Below are 18454 nucleotides of genomic sequence, written 5' to 3' on the forward strand. Positions count from 1 at the left end.
CTTTCTCCCGTCACAGACTGGTTCGGTTTCCGTTCTCCCAGCCGGGGTGGCGGGGATAACAGGAAAGAAAGAGTGCCGTTCATCAGGGCAACCTGCAAATTTTCTTTCATTTCTCCCCTTCCTTCCCGATCAGCTAACCCGCCACCCCCGACAGACACACACACACACACACACACACACACACACACACACCCCTCCGCCCTCTCGACAGGGAACTGGTCCCAGGATGATGGGTCCACGTCTGCGCTCACAGCAGGATTCCAACACACACAACGCACACCCACGATACGTGGGATGATTTCTGGAGGTACAGCAACCAACTACAATTTTAATACTTTTATATGTTTTAAGAGGTGAATAAAGCTAACCCTTCGAATCCACGATTTCTCTAATAGTAATCGTGCTAAGATAAAGGCAATGAGTTGGTGGAAAGAGAGACTAATAGTTATGCCACACAGCTGTGGTGAAGAGTGAACATAAAGTTTTGGAGGCACAATCTGTGGGTACTGAGTCCATCTGCCCACAGCCGCAGGCCTGGAGTTCTGGAGGCGCTGGGGGACAGGGGAGGGCCATGGATTAGCTAAGAACACCCAGGCCATGGGGCGCCCCTCCCCGGCTCTCCCAGCCTACCCCGAGCCCCCAGTGACATAAAAGACCCAGCTCAGAGGGAAGAGGAATGGACGCAGGCGGTGCAGGGTGGCTGGCATAGCTGCCCACAGACAAAGCCACACCATCTGTGACACCAGACAGACAGACCCCCTGTGGGGGAGAGCCACCAAATGTTACCTGCTGAGATGAAAGGACTTGGCTTGGACCAAAAAGAGCCCTCGAAACACAAGGTCTGGGGACAGCTGGTGCCTGAGCTGCCAGGTAGAGGGGGGAGGAGGGCAAAGGAGGGACCGGGACAGCAAGAAATGCCCCTTTCCCCAGCAGCAGATACAGGCCTGGGCAGGGGACCCTCGCCAGCAGATGGGGCCACGAGAGGGCTGCCACCAGCACCCAGTGGCCAGGGGGTGCCACACTGACTCCAGCAGGCTCAAGCCCCAGTGCCTTCCGGGCTCCCCACCAGCCCCGAAGGGACCTCTTTCTCTCCCCCTTCCTGGAGATCTCCCCCTGTTCCTACCCCACTTGGGGTCCAGCCTCATTCATACCTTTTCTTCCTCCTGCACCACCCTGTCCCAAGGACACTGATAGGGGAACCCTACTTTTCACTGTTCAAACAAAAATTGAATTTCTGCCCCCTTCCCTGAGCCCCCCATCAGCTGCAGCCCCCAGGCCCCGCCCGCTCTCCGCAGGGGCATGGCAGTTGTGGGGAGTCCCATCTTCTCTTTCCTGCGACTCCTTGAGGGAAAGTCTGCATCCAATTGCTATTGGTTCTCAAGAATTACATGTGAGAATTTTTCACAACTGTCATCAGGAATGAAAGAGGGTGTCCATGTGAGCTCAGGATTCCAGTTACCTCGGGGCTTATCATTCACTCAACTAATCGAGCACCACGATGTTCCAGGCACTATTCTAGGCACCAGAGATATGTCCGTGAGTAAGACAAGGACCCTGCCGGGCGCGCTCTCTTGGTGACAAGCACTGGACAGAAAATAATTCAGGGGCTGCCAGGGACCTCTCTGAGGAAGCCTGCATGAGAGGACAGGAAGAAGGTTCCAGGCCAGAGGGACATCATAAGCAAAGGCTTCTAAGGCAGGAGGAACCTGCCTTGAATATTTAAAGAAATGCAAGGAGACCCGTGTGCTCAGCCCACGTGGTCACCAGAGGAAGAGCAGGAGAAAATGAGGCCAGAGAAGCAGGCAGGGTCCAGTCAGGTATGGGAGGCCTGGGGGAGATGGAGGGGAGGGGACAGAGCCGGAGAGTCGCATGGATGGACAGGGGTCCCCTCCATAGCACCCCCGCGGACAGTCTTCCTGTCCAGGGACAGGACAGACCCCTCTTGCTGGGCACATCTGACGCTTACAGGCTCCTTTCAGCTAGAATCAAATCTGCCCCCAGAGGCTTCCCCTGACAGCTCGTTCCATGCCCTGGGGAACACGGACAAGTTCTGGAGCCCACACACCTGACATCCTGGCTCCCAAGGCCTGGTTTCCCGGGGCCCACTGCACCCAGCATGCTCCTCCTCTTGGCAGCTGGGTCCCAGGCCCCTCCTGAGTTGGGGATAAAATGACCAACTCTCTGAGTTTGCCTGGGATGTGGGATTTTCACTATAAAACTGGGAAAGACTTGGGCAAAGCAGAGTTGGTTTCATTGGTTACTCGAGCTGGGAAGCAAATGGAAACAGGGCCGGGCAGAGCAGCCCTGGTCAGTGCCCCCGCACCTACCCCAGAGGAGGCTTCCCACAAAGCCCAGAGCCAGCCAGGGGCGAACTGGTCTGTGCGGATGGTCTGGGGCCCAGGGTACGAGGACCCTCCGCCCCACCCCATTCCAGTTCACCCGTTCAGCCTGACCCGTTACGCGGGCTGTGCAGACTCCTCCATGGTGAGCCTTTAGGTCTACACTCGCTTAAAGTCTCTCCTCTACTGGGCAGCCTTGGAGAACAACGAAGTGTCCTGTGGCCTGGCGAGGCATGGCCACTGCAACGCACAGTTCAGAGGGAACACAAGGCTCAGACAGTGTAAAACTGGGGGTTAGGGGATGGGGGTAGATGTGTACTGCTTCTATATGCATAAAGTATCCCCAGGAATTTCCCCAAAAATCTAGGACAATGATTGCCTTTGGGGTGGGGCTACAGGGGGCAGGAGGACTGGGATGCAGGGACCCTCATCATGCACCGTTTGTGCCTTTTGACCCATAGAGAATATGTCACCGCTCCCAGAAGTAAGGAAACAAGCAAACACATGAAATTCTTTACGTTGTCAATTCCTCAGTCTTCTATAACCAGGCGCGAGTCGGCCCCCAGCACCAGCGGCCTTGGCCCCTGTCCTTCTGCTGCGGACACGTGCCACAGTGGCCACTAAACCGCATCTGGCGCGGCGAGCTGCTCGGTGTCTGTCTCTCTGACCTGACTGTGGTGCCGAGAGAACGGGGAGCGAGTCCATGCGGTCCCTGCAGCTCCTGGGCCGGCACAGAGCCGCGCTCTGCGGCCAAGCTGCGCAGACGAGCTCAGCGGTTCATGTGCCGCTCCTGCCGGTGCCACCGCTCCCTAAGGGACTCTCAGGTCACACCCACATCAGGACTTCCTCTCAGGGCTCACAAAGCAGCACCCTCCCAGCTCTGTGTTTGGGGTCTGAGGGAGTCAGGCAGGTTTGGGCTGCTGTGTGGATGCTTAACCTCGCAGGCGCCTCCCTCCCCGGGTGGTTGTGAGGGACGATGAGACCACAGAGGCAGAGCACCCGGGATGTCACGTGGCACCTGGCAGACACTTGGTACAAGCGACCTCTTAGCTGTTTTCTCCGTCCCCTCGTGACCCCACCTCATCCTGCTGGAGCCATTTCCCCCCAGACTCTGGCAGCCTGAGCATCTCCAAACCCCACACGAGCTGGCTCTGGACCCCCATTTGCACAGATTCTGCCCACCACCCTCCAAGGATCTGGGATTCATGCACATTGGGAAAGCCAGGCCCCATGTGGCAGTTCCTAGCCTCCTGGGGACCCCCTCTCCGCCCCCAGCCCCAACACGCAGGGGCAGACTCCTGGTCTCCTGACTCACCGATGTGCTTCCCGTACATGTGGTAGAAGAAGGAGACGCAGTAGAACTTGGCGCTGGCGTTGTACAGGGGACTCACCAACCGCGCCCGGTCCCCCAGCTCCCGGGGCCTCGAAGTCTCAATGAACATGTAGTAGCCTGTCGGGGAGGGGAGATGCCAAGAGCCTCCTCTTCACCCCACCCAGACCCCTCACCTCCCGATTCCTTCTCTGCCACGGTCTCAGCTACGGACACCAGGGGCCTTGCCCAGCCCACCCGCCCTCCCAGCTCAGCACAGGGTCTAGGCCAGGGGTGGGCAAACTTTTTGACTCGAGGGCCACAATGGGTTCTTAAACTGGACCGGAGGGCCGGAACAAAAGCATGGATGGAGTGTTTGTGTGAACTAATATAAATTCAAAGTAAACATCATTACATAAAAGGGTACCGTTTTTTTTTTTTTTAGTTTTATTCATTTCAAACGGGCCGGATCCGGCCCGTGGGCCGTAGTTTGTCCACAGTTGGTCTAGGCCAGCCTGAACGAGTCCTTAGCCTTGCTGAGGCTCTTCTTCCTGATCCTCCATGCGGACAGGCTGTGTTTCCCTCAGACGGGGGCCCCCTCAGGACAGGGCTGTGTCCCCACTCAGATGGGAGCTCCCTCAGGACAGGGCTGGGTCCCCCCTCGGACTGGGGCTCCCTAAGGACAGGGCTGGGTCCCCCCTCAGACTGGGGCCCCCTGAGGACAGGGCTGTCTCCCCCCCCCCCAGACTGGGGCCCCCTGAGGGCAGGGCTGTGTCTCCCCCATTAGACTGGGCTCCCAGAGGCCAGACCCCTGATGCAGTCCTCATTCCTAGCAATAGGCCATGTCCTCACCCTCAGGGGTGCCGCTGACGTCAGTGGGGGGACCGGTATTGGGAGAGCGCTTGGGGTTCTGGGTTAGGGCGTTCTGCCGAGTCCAGTCAAAGTTGTCTGTCAGGTCCTGGGTGTAGCCACAGATCTTCTCATCCTCGAAGTGGCAGGTGTTGTCTGCACGGGGCGGGGAGTGGGGGTGAGACACAGAGGGTTGGCCTCCGGGGGTCTTCTGGTCCGGCTCTGCCTCCCTGCCACCCCCGGGAGCTCCCCAGCAGTGGGCCCAGGATCCCGAGGCTTGAGAAACCAGGCAACAGGGCCCCTGGCTAACTGTGCCCAGATCAGGACTCCTTCGCCTGTTGTGCACCACAGACCTCCTGGCAGCTAGTGCAGTCCAAGGACCCCATCTCGGAGTAACACTTTGAGATGCACAAAGTGAAATACAAAGGGTTGCACAGGAAATAAGTTATACTGAGAGTTGTCACATGTTTCTAAACAAACTTGTGTTACAGTAAGTGGGCTTCTTCATTGTCTAATTAAATCAGGAGATCTGGTGTTCCGTCTAGTAACTACCGTGGTTTTGAAAGGCTACTGGATGTAACTGATATGGAGAGAGCGCTGCAACTTGAGGTGATTGATGTGCAAACCTCAGACTTCTGGGGACAGTCCCAGGTAGCGACCACACTACTGTGCTTGGCTGCCTACATTCCCCATCGAAGGAGACGTTACATTTCCGCTAGAAGTTGGGGAAAATAAAGGAGTGTGCGCCCGTCCAGGCTCCGGATCCACAGATGCCCCTAAATTCTGTACACAGATCCTTTGGGGGTCCATGGATCTCAGGTGAAGGACACCTGCTCCAGAGAACAGGGGACACGGGTGAGTCTGGACTTTCTTTTGGGGACAGTGAGGAGGAAGGTCCTGAGTTAGAGGTGTTCCCCAGCCCCACCCCTGTCCCTCTCCTTTAAGACCCAGAATAAATCCTGGATGCAAACATGTTCAAGCCCAGCCCTGCTCCCTTCTGCTTCTCCTTCCAGCCGCTGGCCTCCATCCCATGTTCTCTCCGAGTATTTCTTCGGGTCCCTTCCTCCCACCAGGGGTGCTTTTGTGTCCCTAAGAAGGAAAAGTGGGTGGGAGTGTCTCACCTGACAGACTGGGAGAGTTGATAGCTGAGAAAGCAAGCAAGATAGCCAAGTCAGAACCGAGAGGGGCTGTGCAGAGGGGCTGTGCAGAGGGGCCCGAGCTTTGGACCAGGGGCAGGGTCCCCGGGACCAGGACTGGGAGCCAGAGGGGCCTGGCCTCAGTGACAGAGCAGGACACAGCACAGTGGTGGGACCCACGCTCAGGGACCGTGTGGGAAGGGGGGAGGGGATCCCCTGGACACCAGATGGACCCGCCCTTCCCACTCCCACCACCACCACCTACGCTCTGTGTAGTGGATGATGCGGGAGGCCATGTCACCGGCCCCATAGGTGGTGTAGGGCGTGAGGCGGACCTCGTAGCTGTGGGGCACGCGGAGGTCGGTCAGCATGTACTCCAGCAGCTGCCCCTTCTCCACACGCCTCACGGGGATGGCCTTCACCATGGCGCTGTGCTGGTTCAACTGCAGGTACAGGGAGTTCCCATGCTAGGCAGGCCGTGTCCGCCACCAGAGCACCAGCCCAGGCCCTGGTGTGACTTTGGGGGTCAGGGTCAAGGAGTAGAAAGAGCAAAGGACTAGGAAGCCAGGCCCTCAGATCCCTCATCTGGGGAACGGGGCACTCACCCTTCAAGCCTACCTCCCAGGGCCGGCTTAATAACCAATAATAGCAACACATATTGAACACTTTAATGTGTGTGAGGCACTAAATACCTTACCTAATCCTCAAAATGATCCTATGAGGTAGAATGTTGTAATTTTACCGTAAGCTTCTGATGTAAGAATAAAGTCTGAGTTTCGTGAGCAGACCTGGCTCTGCCCCCTCCCCTTCCATGGACCCCTGCCCAGGTCTCAAGGCTGTGCCCAGAGTGTGGGTGCAGAGTGGGGGGTCAGTCCCCAGCACCTCCAGCTCCGCTGCTGTGTGCAGAACACTTCCTCCCTGGCACTGAAGGCTTGTCTGTAAGAAGGGTCGGTGTGGCCCAGCCCCATCTCCACCCCCTCTCCCGGGCTCCATGAGCACCTCAGGGTCAGCTGACCCCAGGGGGGCCCCAACCCCTTGGCCCACCTGGCGGACACTGAGCCTGTAGTTGAGCACGGGGTCGACGGCGTCAGGTTCCCTCTGGGTCCACTGCAGCACGTAGGAGTAGTTCTTGGACAGCTTGTGGCTGCGGGTGGGGTTGGGGGTGTCGAAGTAAAACTCCGGGCTGTAGGCTTTGGCTAAGAGGGCGGGGAGGGGGGCATGGGGCCATGGAGGGTGGGGAATGGGGAGAGAAAAGGGAGGAGGCATGGGAGGGGGAGACAGGACAGGGTGGGACAGAGAGATGAGATGGGGAGAGAAAGAGAATATTGTGAGGAGACGAGATGAGGGGAAAGGGGTTTGGGGAGGATGAGGGTGGGTCGGAGGGAAGGTGGGAGATGGAGAAAAGGGAGATTGAATTTTCCAAGAGTTGGTGAGAATGCAGTGGCAAGGCCAAGATAAAGACAGAGCAGCGATTAGAGAAGGCACAGGGAAGAGGATTGCAGGGAAAAATGGGAAGAGAAGGGCCAAGGCATGGAGGTAGAAGGAAGAGAAGACACAGGAGAGAGACAGGCAAACGGTGGGGAGACAGGGAAAGTGTGGGAGAACAGGGGAGAGGGGAGGAGGTGGGAAATGTCACAGGGGCCTCTGGCTGGGGGGCTGGGGAGCTGGGGAAGTGGCCAGTGGCCTGCGGTGTCAGCCCCCTGTCATTGCGTGAGGGGATCCAAACAAGAGCTACAGGGGCACCCAGCCAGTCTGGGCTGCTGGGAGAGCTGGGAGTGCGGTGGGAGGGGGGACAGGCTTCCTGGGGTTCACCGCACTGCTCCCAGCTCTGACAGGGAATCAGTTCTCCCCAGCGGAGGAGAGAGACAGGGTGGGCAACCGTGCCAGGCCCTTTGGGTTCCCCTGGCCCCTCACCAAGACCTCCACCCCTCTCTGACCCTCCCACTCCCGTCAGCACCCCGGTGGTCAGCCCACCCAGGAATGGAGACGAGGAGGTGGGGCTGAGAGGGATGTCTGGGCTCCCAGGGGCCGGGAACGCTGGGGTGGTCGCTCAGGAAGGGTGAGCGGGCTGCCTCCACCACTCACGAGGTTCTAGGGACACCGTGAGGGGCGGCTTCTCCCCCTTAGCTACAGCTCAGGCCCTCGCTTTGGGCCTGCAGTCAGGAAGGGAGTAGGTTCCCCACCCCCACTCCAGCCCAACCTCCCTCTGTGGGACCAAGGACGAAGAAGGGGGGCTTGAACCCTGAAGCCTGAGCTGTTGGGGGGGAGAAGGGAGAGGGCAGGGGCAGGGCCCGATGGGTGGGTCTAAATCGGGGGTGGGCGGGGCTGGACGCACCTTCTTCGGACAGGACACAACTGGAAAGGGGAGCGGAGCCTGGACGAGGTTGGAAGGGGTGGGGTCTATGTCCTATGTAGGCGGAGCCTAGGGCCGGGACCTGGGGCCCGCTGGGTGGGGTGGGGTGGGCGTGGCCACGGAGGGTCTGAAGGGGGCGGGGCCTGAAAGGGCGGGGCTGTCAGGGTCCAAGGCCGGCGCTGAGCTGAAGCAGGCGGGGCTCCCAACAGGCATGGGCGGGGTCTGAAAGGGGAAGGCCCCGCCCAAGCGTGGGCGTGAGTTGGGGGCAGGCCTGTAGGAGGAGGTCCTGCTGGATTCGGGGGGGAGGGGGCGGGGCCTAGGCCGGGCAGGGGCGGGTCTTGGAAAGGCGGGGCCCAGGCGAGGTGCAGGGAGGCAGGGATGCGGCGGGCCCGCGGGGGCGGGACCTGCGGGGCGCTCACCGGAGACCTGGAAGAGGCAGGCCGCCGAGCCCACGTCGTTGGAGACGCTGCACTCGTAGCTGCCGCTGCTGTCGCGGGTGACGGCGTCGAGGCGCAGCTCGGAGTGGTCGGAGGCCTCGCCGGCGACGGGGGCGGCGGCGGGCGGCGGAGGCAGCAGCTGCCCTTTGAAGCGCCACACGGCCGAGGCGATGCGCTGGGGGCTGCCTCGGAGGAGCGAGCAGCGCAGGAGCACGGGCCGGCCCAGGGCCTGGCGCACGTCTTGGGAGCTGGGCTCCACCTCCGGCGGGACTGGGGGTGGAGGCGGGGGCCGCGGTCAGCGCGACCGAGGTGGGGCCGAGGGGCGGCCCCTGGGGAAGGCGCGGCACTCGCCCCTACTCCCGGGCCCGCAGCCGGGGAGGGTCTCGGGCGGACACACGTTCGCTACACACTTATGCAATAACCACGCTCGTATCTCCCCGCCTGCAGATGCCCACGCCCTCCTGGCCGTTCCTTCCCGCCACGCGTCCCGCACTGAGGTGCTGTTCATGCCTCACATGGCCCCTCATCCCCATGCAGTGAGGAGCAGCGTCAGGCCGGGGTTCGGAGCCTGGTCCCTGGAGCCGGATGGCCTGGGCTCACATCCCAGCCCCGCCCCCCCTCTGATGAGCTGTGAGAACTCCCTCTGGGGACGTAAGCTCTCTGTCACTTGGTTTCCTATTTGTAAAAATGTGTCCAGGTGTGGAGGGTTTAGGGGTAGCAGAGTAGGTGGAGGCGTTGGGGGACTGGGTGGGTGGAGGGGTAAAGAGGGGACAGGCCTGGCGAGAACAGGAGGGACAGCTCGGGAGGGACCCGTGGGACAGTGGGACTCACACTGCACGTTCAGCTGCACCTGGGCCTCGCGGGGGCGCACGTTGAAGCCATTGTAGCGAGCCGTCTGGCAGCGGTAGGTCCCACTCATGTCGCGGCTCACGCGCTCCAGCCGCAGCTTCCCGTCCGGGGTCTCCTCCACGGGCAGCCCCGAGGGCAGCAGAGCAGCCTCCTTGTCCACGCGGGACCAGAGCACGGGCGGCCGCGGCTTGCCCCGCACCTCGCACTGCAGCTCGGCAGGCGAGCCCTCGCGCACGGTCACGATGGCCCTGCCTTTGGGCACGCTGATGGTGGGAGGCACTGGAGGGTGGAGGGGCGGGTTAGAGGCAGGTACCCCGTGGCCTCCGCTCTGGGGCTTCTGCTTCCCTCTCCCTAGGTGCGACCCTCCCTTCCCCATCCCACGGTCCCCCAGATCTCAGTTACTCCCCAGCAATACTCACCTCCACAAATCCTCCCATCTCCCTGTCTCTACTGAGTCTCTCCCAACTCAGAAAAAGCTAAATCGTCCCGGCTTATTCCTTACCCCACCATCACTCCGTGTGGGGATTCCACCTTTTAAACAATTCTAGCAACATCTCCTCCCTCAATCTCCCCTCTCCTGGCCGCTGCTCCTGCTCTAGTTAAAGCCACCACCTTCTTTCTGGAGTGTTACCACAGATTGCTAGTCTGTAGCCCCAACATCTGGGTTATAGCAGGACCAGGGCCAGAATGAACACTGTATCTCCCAGCCTGCCTGTGGCTACCATGAGCCTACATTCTGGCCAGCGGGATGTGACGGAAGGCAAGTGTCTCTAACAAAGAGAAGTCCTGCCATGCTTCTCCTCCTGTCTGCCTGCTGGAATGCAGGCTGGAGGCTGCAGCTGGAGCTGCCACCATGGAGGAGGCGGGAGGCACGTGCTAAGGAAAACGGAACAGCAAGACAGGACGGTTTGTGGGGCCCCGGGGACTTGGTGCAGCAGAGCCGCTATTCCAGCCTGGACTGCTCACTTTTGCTTGAAGAAAGAAATACACCACTAACTTATTCGAGCCACTTTTATTAAGAGTTTTCCTGTTATTCACAGCCAAACCTAATCCAACCCAGCATAATGCCCAAATGGAGGGTCTTTTAAAGGGTTCCATGGGTCCCATCCTGCATCACATCAAACGAATTAAAATGTCCTACATTAAATGTAAATTGCAAATAACTCTACAAGGCATGCTGAGATCCAGTTATCTAGTTAGCATAATTTATACTCTATAAACATTTATACATTTACTGGCTTTAATTTTGCAGCTTTCCCTTTGTATTTTGGCGCCAATTAATTTATTTTTCCAGGTCTAAACCGTTTCCACAGGCCCTTAAAAAGCTTCCATGCCTTGCCCTGGCTGGGTGGCTCAGCTGGTTGGAGGATTGTCCCAAAAGGTCTCCTTCAATTCCCAGTGAGAGCACATACCCAGGTTTCTGGCTCAATCCCCTGTAGGGGTGCATACAGGAGACAACCAATCAATGTTTCTCTCTCTCCCTCTCCCTTCTTCTCTCTCTAAAGTCAGTGAAAAAACATAGCCTCGGGTGAGGATTAAAAAAATAATAATAATAAGCTTCCATGCCTTAATTAGGCTTATGAACCAAAGGGAAAAAATGGCCCTGTGCTCCACTGGTTTCCATTTATAAAACATCCCAGCCCCAACACTTCTTCACCCCACAGTCCCTCCCCCTTTGAGGCTGCACTGCCCTCAGGTTAAAGCTCAGACTCCTTGGCTCTGTAAGGGAGGCCCTTGTGCTCTGGCCTTTGCCACCCCAGCCTCATCTCCCCTCTCCTTTACTGTGTCCCAGCTGTGGGACCCACTTGTAAGGAATATACTCCCTGACAAGCCAAGTCTCATACCCCATGGGGGTTCCCCATCCCTCCTCTCTTGGGCTTGCCCTCCCCCGCTCCCCCCCAGCAATGTTCACATGGAGCATGGCTCCTCCCTGGCCGCCTGGGACTCCTTCTCGCATGTCCCCAGGATGCTCTGCAGACCCTGCCTTTAGCTGCCTTTCTAAGGTTTGCCCTTCCAATTCCTGTTTTACCCCAACAGATGCCTCTCCCAGCTGGGCAGCGGGCTCTGAGACGGGCTGTGGCGTTTGTGTCTGGGTCCCCAGCTCCCCACCCAGGGCCGGCACACAATGATTGGTGAAATAAGTTTGCGGAATCTGTGGAGGCCTGGCCCATTCATAAAGGCCCGCTCAGAAGCCTTTCCTGACCCCGCCCCCTGTGCGGATGTCAAGAAGGAAGGGCCACCAAGGCTATCTCGTCCGATGTCTCACAGAGGAGAAACTGGGACCCAGGGAGTGAAAGAGGCTTCGCCGAGTCAGCCAGCTGCTCGGTGCAATGTGCTGCGGACTGGAAACGAGATTCCAGAAACCCCCTCCAGAGCCATCCCCTCCAGCTCCTGTCATTCTCAAAGGGTAGACCCTTCAGGCTCTGAAGGCAGATGGTCTGGGTTCAAATCTCAGCTCCACCACTGACTGCCGTGTTACCTTATGCTGCCTTAGGTAAGTTTTTTTTTTATAAATTTTTTTTAGTCCTCATCCGAGGATATGTTTATAGAGAAGAAGGGAGAGAGAAACATCGATGTGAGAGAGAAACAACTATCGGTTAGCTCCCGTATATGCACTGACCAGGGATCAGACCAGCAACCTAAGTGTGTGCCCTGACCAGGAATTGAATCCTTAACCCTTTGGTGGACGGGACAACAGGCCAAACAACGGAGCCCCCCAGCCAGCACGTCTTAGGTAAGCTTCTTAAACCCTCTGAGCCTGTTTCTTCGTCTCTAAAAACTGAAGTTAAATGATCTATCCCATAAGGTAAATCATGAAGGCGAATAAGATAAATATGAAAATCATTAGAACACATAGGAAGTACTCCATAAACGCTAGCCATTATTATGTCATTATTGTTATTTATTGTTATTGGAACAGAGACCCAGATCCCCTGCATAACCTGGCCCCGGCTGGCCTGTGCTCTCATACCCCATCCCCCCAGCCTCGCTGTCCTGCTTCAGTTTTCCAAACGGCCCCCACCCTGCCCCGCCTCAGTGCCCTTATTTGCTGATTCCTTGACCTGCCTTTCTCTTCCACCCTCCCTTGCTCTCCTCTGCCTCGTAAAATCCCACCCCTCCCTCCTCAGATCGCAGACCAAAGATTTTATCTCAGCGAACTCTTTCCTGTCTCAGGCATCACAGTTTGCCGTGGCGTATTCATCTGTGAGACTATCTGAAAGACGTTTGCCTTCCTACTTAGTTAGTTCAATGAGGGCAGAGTCTATTTTGCCCACCACTCTACCCAGCACCTACCACGGTGCCTGGCATAGAATAGGTGCTTGATAAATGTGTATGACATGAACAAACGGAGTCTTTCCACGCTGGCCTCCCTTTCCCAAGCTGCTGCCCCCCCACCCCCTGCCCCTCTCCCCTCTGTGGGCCTCTCCAGCTCCCTCACACCTCCCCGCTGCCCCTCCAGCCGCCCACCTGTCTCAGAGGAGATGTTGACTTCAACGCTCAGGTCAGGTACAGGTGCTCCTGGGAAGGAAGCCACACACAGGTAGGTGCCATAGTCGCTGAAGTGCAGGTCAATGAGCTCTAGGCTGCTTGTGACCGCAGGCAACTCAGGGTCGTTTCGGGTCACCAGCAGCCGCTTGGACATGCGCGCCGGCTTGCCGTTCTTGAACCACTGATAGGTCACCTTCTCCTGGGGCACCGCATCCACGTGGCACGAGAGCTTCAGGTCCTGGCCCAGCTGTATGTTCTCACTTTCTTTGATCACGTCTGGGGTGATCTGGAATGTGGCGTTCTTCATGGCTGCAGGTGGGTGGGGAGGCAGGTTGGCTGGGGCTGGCCCAAAGCCAGGGTCATGTCCCACCCCTGCCCAGACCCAGCTCCTCCCCTCACAGCTGCCCTCCTGCAGGTTGGGAGCTACACCCTCCCACCACCGCCACCGCCACCAGAAACCATCCTTTTGCTTGGAAATTGTTCTACTTATTCAAGTGTGTTTTTAAGAGTTTAAAAAAGCTCGCTGCAGAGAAGTGGGTTTAGTGATCATTAGAGTCACTGTTACTGAACACACACTTGGTGAGAGGCACTGTTCCACGCACTTTACACAGGTTGACTCATTTAACTCATCCCCCGGTCTGTGAGGGAGGCACTTTATCGTCCCTGTTTTACAAGGAGCGAACCGATGCTCAGAGAGTTTAATTCCGAGCCTGTGCTCGTAACCACTACGCTACTTTATTTGTATTGTGTTAAACCTTGAATGAACGAAATACAAATTCTGTAAGGATGCAACAGAATGCAACAGTGGTTCTATAGACAGTGGGACTGAGGGGAACGGAGGGGAAATTTTAATCTGTACATTTTACTCTTTGGTGCTATTGAACTCTTTTCAGCAAGTTACTGTGATTGTTATAGTAAGAGCCCAATACAATAATTTTGCATGCAGTTACATTAAAGCTCAGAGTTTACAAAGTAAAGGGTCTGACCTCTTTTAAAATCTAAATATTGCTTGATGTGATGCAAGAGTTAGACATGACTCTTAATATTGGATGCTAATTGGACAGGACACTGATACCACAGCCACTGGTATCCTTTGCTGGGTTGGACAAAGCAAGCTGTATGTCCCCAAGGAAGTGACCATAAGAGCCTGGCCAGGAAGTCATTGTTTGATTCTCACTCAGAGAATACACCTGGGTTGTGGGCTCGATCATTGATGTTTCTCTCTCTCTCCCCCTCTCCCTTCCTCTCTGAAATCAATACAAATATATTTTTTAAAAAAGAAGTGACCGTAAGTATTGGATGTAAACTGAGACCTCATCAACTCAGGTTTTAAAGGCCAAATGAACACAGGTGGAGAAGAAGAATCTTCTGATGGGAAAAGTACCATCAAAGCAGAAAACAGTCATCAGACAGTCACAGTCTTGCTGCTTTCTTTCTTGCTCTGATTAAGTAAAAAGTAACAGAGGGTTAACTTCTTATGAGGAGAGTCAGAGAGTGGTCGGTGAAAGATCAACAACAAAAAGTGTTTGTTTCTTCAGAAGACTCGGAGTCAAATTTGGCAGATGCTATGTTTTACTTTTAAGTGCTAAAGAGCTGGTAACAGCTGTGTCTTTTAAAAAACATAAAATAAACAAATAACCTAAAGCTACACAAGAAGAATTTAAAGTTTTCCCCTTGAAGCAGAGTAGCAAAGTCAAGATCATATCAAGCAGCTAATGCTAACTACTGAGGCTGAGGTTTAGTAAGGAACATGTTTGTACTTCTTTAGATCATACTCCAAGTTTTGTATCATTTTTACATTTAATAATTATCTTCAGACTCACTGAAATGCTTTGCTAGCAAATATTTACACATGAGGTATGTGGAAATGTGTTACTTTCACTTTAGCTCAGTGAATCATGTGGAAACCAGTGTACAAAAAGAAAGCCAGGAAATTTCTCCTGAAGAGTGGAAGTCCATACTTAGCTTTTTGCAACCTGTTTCCCAATCTTAAAAAAAAAAAAATGTAGGTACTCAATACCAGTCCTCCTTACCTCTTGGATTGTTGAGTTTATATTTGGAAATGTAGGATTGTAAATTGTAAATAAAACTTTACACAAAATTTAATCCTGCCATCTGCAGGGAAATAAAAGTGCCTGGAACATGCCTTCTCAGCATATATCACCTACCAAGAGGAAGCAGGCAGGCCCCTCTCCCACTTCATCGGTCATTCCTGGAAGACAGGGACCCTGTCTGCCTCTGAGTCCCCCCCCCCCCCCGCCCCTGGAGCCACGTACATCGCACCAGCAGGTTGACGGTCTTCTTGGCGGGGTTGCCCACATTGTTGGTGGCTGTGCAGTTGTAGTAGCCAGAGTCCAGGGCCTGCACTGAAGGGATGCTGAGGATGCCACCCTGGGCCAGAGCCCCCAAGGGCAGCGGGCCCGGCCCATGGGACCACTGCAGCTGGGGTAGGGGATCGCCGCCTGTCAGCAGACACTGCACCGTCACATTCTCCCCAGGGTTCACCACCAGCGTTTCATTCACAGACAGCTTCAGGGCTGGTGGTGCTGAGAGGACAAGGAGGTGGGGTCTTAGGGGGGTGGGAGGCAGGGCTGAATGTGGGGATATAGGAGCTAGGAAAACCATGGGGTTGGGGAAGGATGGGGAGAAGAAAGAAAGGGGAGAAGGCAGGGAGCAGGCAGAGGGGAGCAGGGATGCACTGGTGGTGATGTGCCTAGAGTCCTGTATGGGGTGGGGCACTGTCTCCTGGGTGGGCAGTCAGCTCAGGTGGGCAAGGGTATGGGCGGGGGAGTGCCTGTACCCGTGGTGTTGGTGAGGCGGAAAGTGATGGCCTTGTCCGGGATGCCACACACGTTGCGAACAGACACCTGGCAGGTGTAGCTGGCGTAATCCTGGGGCCGAAGGTTCTTCAGCTTCAGGACCTTGGTCTCCCCCTGGGCAGCAGTGGACCACTGGTGTGAGGGGTCTGCTCGGGTCTCCAGGGGTCCCTCACACATTGTCCAGCACCAGGGGCTGAAGTAAATGCCTATCTTCCCCCATCTCCACATCATTTATCCCCAGGGAGCCTGAGTCTGGGGGGGATGCTGCACTCCCCAAACCTTGGGTTTCTCTGGGTCTGAGACTGCCCTGGTGCACACTGGCCAGGACCCGGCCTCAGTTTCTCCACTTTGGGAAATGGAGGGGTAGGGAGGGAACCCTGCTCTCACGAATATGGAGCTAATCCCACAGGCCAAGGCCACATGTGGCACTCCGGCAGCCACCGCCAAAAGCCGCCTTTGAAAGCCCTCCCTGGTAGGAATGCTTCATCACCATTTCTTGGGACCCTAGGGGGCCTATGGGAAGTGGAGTCATCTCTCTGCCCCCAACTCCTGCTGCGTCTGCCCAGGGGGTTCCAATACTCTGACAGCCAGCAGCGGGCAGGGGTGACTCGCCTCCCTCTAGGGCAGCGGTTCTCAACCTTCCTAATGCCGCAACCCTTTAGTACAGTTCCTCATGTTGTGGTGACCCCCAATTTCATTGTTACAAATTGAACATAATTAAAGCATAGTGATTAATCACAAAAACAACATGTAATTATATATGTGTTTTCCGATGGTCTTAGGTGACTTCTGTGAAAGGGTTGTTCGACCCCCAAAGGGGTCGCGACCCACAGGTTGAGAACCGCTGCTCTAGGGGGTGTCTTTCCTAACTGGCAATGTTCCAGAAGGACTTGTCGCCCTGAGGACGCTCCTGTCCCCATCACTGTTCCCTGAGCTTTTCGTCCCGTCTCATCTGCCCCAGAGTGTCTGATGTCAGAACATGCTGCTTCAGCCAGGGCAGTCCCAAGACCTGCAGACGGCAAGGCCTCCGCCCCTGTGTCCCCTTCCTGGTTGGGTGCAGGAGGAAGTGCAGGGTGAGCCACGAGGAGACCAGGCCAGCTACTGCCCATCCTGACCTGGGTGTAGAGGGGCTCATAGATGTCCACGCCGTTGTCCTGGCTGTGGGACAGGGTGTCGGAGCCGCGCTTCCAGATAAAGCGGGCCGGCGGGTTGGAGTTGACGGTGCAGCGCAGGAACACCGTCTTCTCCTGGTAGAAGTTGCCCCGGACGTCGCTCACTGTCTGGTGCACCGTCAGCACCGGCTCATCCAGGTCTGCAAGGGCACAGCCCCAGGGGAGTCAGGACTGGGTGACCCCTAGGTGGGGGGCTTGGGCTCCTGACAGCCCTCGGGGAAAGTTGTCCACCCTCACGGTGCTTCCAGATGCGCTCCCAGCCCTGAAAGCTTGACCAACCTTTAGGATCAGGGGGCTGGACTTGATGACTCCCCAGCTGTCCCTCCCTCCCCAGGGACCAGCACAGGGTTGTCTATCTTCACCCTCCCAGCATAGAGAAAGCAGATGCAGCCTGGAAGTGAGGAAACCCTGGTTCAAATCCCAGGCTAGCTATTAATTTGTAGTGAGACCTGCCTAAACCCCTCCCTGCCAGTTTCCTCAGGAGTAAATTGGACCAGATTGGCGGTTCTCGGCCCTGTTTGCACAATAGAATCACATGGAGATTTCCTTTTTAATACCGATGCCTGGAAGAGCTCATTAACGGTGTCAGAAATCAGAAGAGTGATTGCTTCTAAGAAGATTACTGACAGCAGGGGGTATGAGGGAACTTTCTAGGTCCTGGAGGTTCTCCTGAACTGGTGGTGTTTGCACAGGCACATACACATGTAAGAATTCATTAAGTTGTACATTTGTGACTAGTGCACTCTATCGCATGTAGGTTAATCCTCAATTTAAAAAAAAAAAAAACCCCAATGTCAGCGCCCCACCCCCAGTCAACTACATCAGAATCTCTGAAAGCAGGACCCAGACATCAGTATTTTTTAAAAGGATCCCCGCCCCCCCACCCCAGGGATTCTAATGTGCAACCAGGATTGTGAACCAAAGGCACCATCATTCCACATGCACACATCCTTCAGTGGATATTCCAACAGCCCAACATTCTGTCCTCCTTCCACGGTCCACTGAGATAAAGATCATTACCAAGGCCACGGGCAGAGGTAGGGCAGTGATGAAGTCCAGGGCATGCCTGCCAGCCCCTTCCAGCACCAATAACTCGAGAAATGACCCTCAGTCCCAGAGTTTGGCAGGCCCCTGGGTGGCTGATGGGGGACAGAAGGGAGGACCTGGGGTTCCATTGCTCACCACTCTATGGGGCTCCACTGGGGGAGTGTGAGGTGTCTTTAATGGGTAAGTTCATTGTAGACATTAAGATTGTACCCACAGGTGCTGGGTACCTGGGTCAGCCTGGATAGGCACAGAGGCGGGTGGCAAGCAGGGAGCTAGCCTCTTGGGATTAAGGGAATATCCATGGGGCAGGTAGGGACTGCCTCCCATTCAAGCAGCAAGGACTGACGGGTGCTTGCCCCTGCACGTGATGGGGTAAGGAAGTTTCAGAGCTGCCCTGGGACAAAAGCAGAGGCATGAGGTATGTGGGAAGGGCACTGGACCATAATGAAGAGACCTATGCCCCTGAACAAGTCATGAGCCCTTGCTACCTCCGTTTCTTCATCTGTGGAATGGGTATAATCCAACCTGTCTTGCCCTCTGGCAGGGATGTTGCGAGATTCGGAAGGGATTAGGGACGGGAAAGTGTGAGTGGCATAGGATAGTACACATCGGAGGAACCGCAGGGAAGCAGCAGCGATTTCCCTCTCCAGCATGG

At 56.2% G+C, this 18454-nt stretch overlaps 1 protein-coding gene across 2 annotated transcripts in view; it reads right to left on the minus strand.

Annotated features, from left to right (window-relative positions):
• Positions 1-18454, minus strand: part of MDGA1 (MAM domain containing glycosylphosphatidylinositol anchor 1) — a gene marked incomplete at its 5' end in the record, with an annotated part of 50487 nt that overhangs the window by 1554 nt on the left and 30479 nt on the right. Inside the window, 11 exons of one of the 2 annotated variants that reach the window (XM_081094437.1) lie at positions 3655-3789; positions 4501-4653; positions 5619-5642; positions 5899-6076; positions 6678-6829; positions 8406-8693; positions 9255-9551; positions 12741-13070; positions 15038-15307; positions 15562-15694; positions 16696-16892. In XM_081094437.1, the coding sequence (XP_080950563.1) occupies positions 3655-3789; positions 4501-4653; positions 5619-5642; positions 5899-6076; positions 6678-6829; positions 8406-8693; positions 9255-9551; positions 12741-13070; positions 15038-15307; positions 15562-15694; positions 16696-16892 (2157 nt within the window). The remainder of the gene's footprint in view (positions 1-3654; positions 3790-4500; positions 4654-5618; positions 5643-5898; positions 6077-6677; positions 6830-8405; positions 8694-9254; positions 9552-12740; positions 13071-15037; positions 15308-15561; positions 15695-16695; positions 16893-18454) is intronic. The other variant, XM_081094438.1, reaches the window with a different exon arrangement.

Source organism: Myotis nattereri (assembly GCF_964212035.1).
Source record: "Myotis nattereri genome assembly, chromosome: 6".
Taxonomy (NCBI): domain Eukaryota; kingdom Metazoa; phylum Chordata; class Mammalia; order Chiroptera; family Vespertilionidae; genus Myotis; species Myotis nattereri.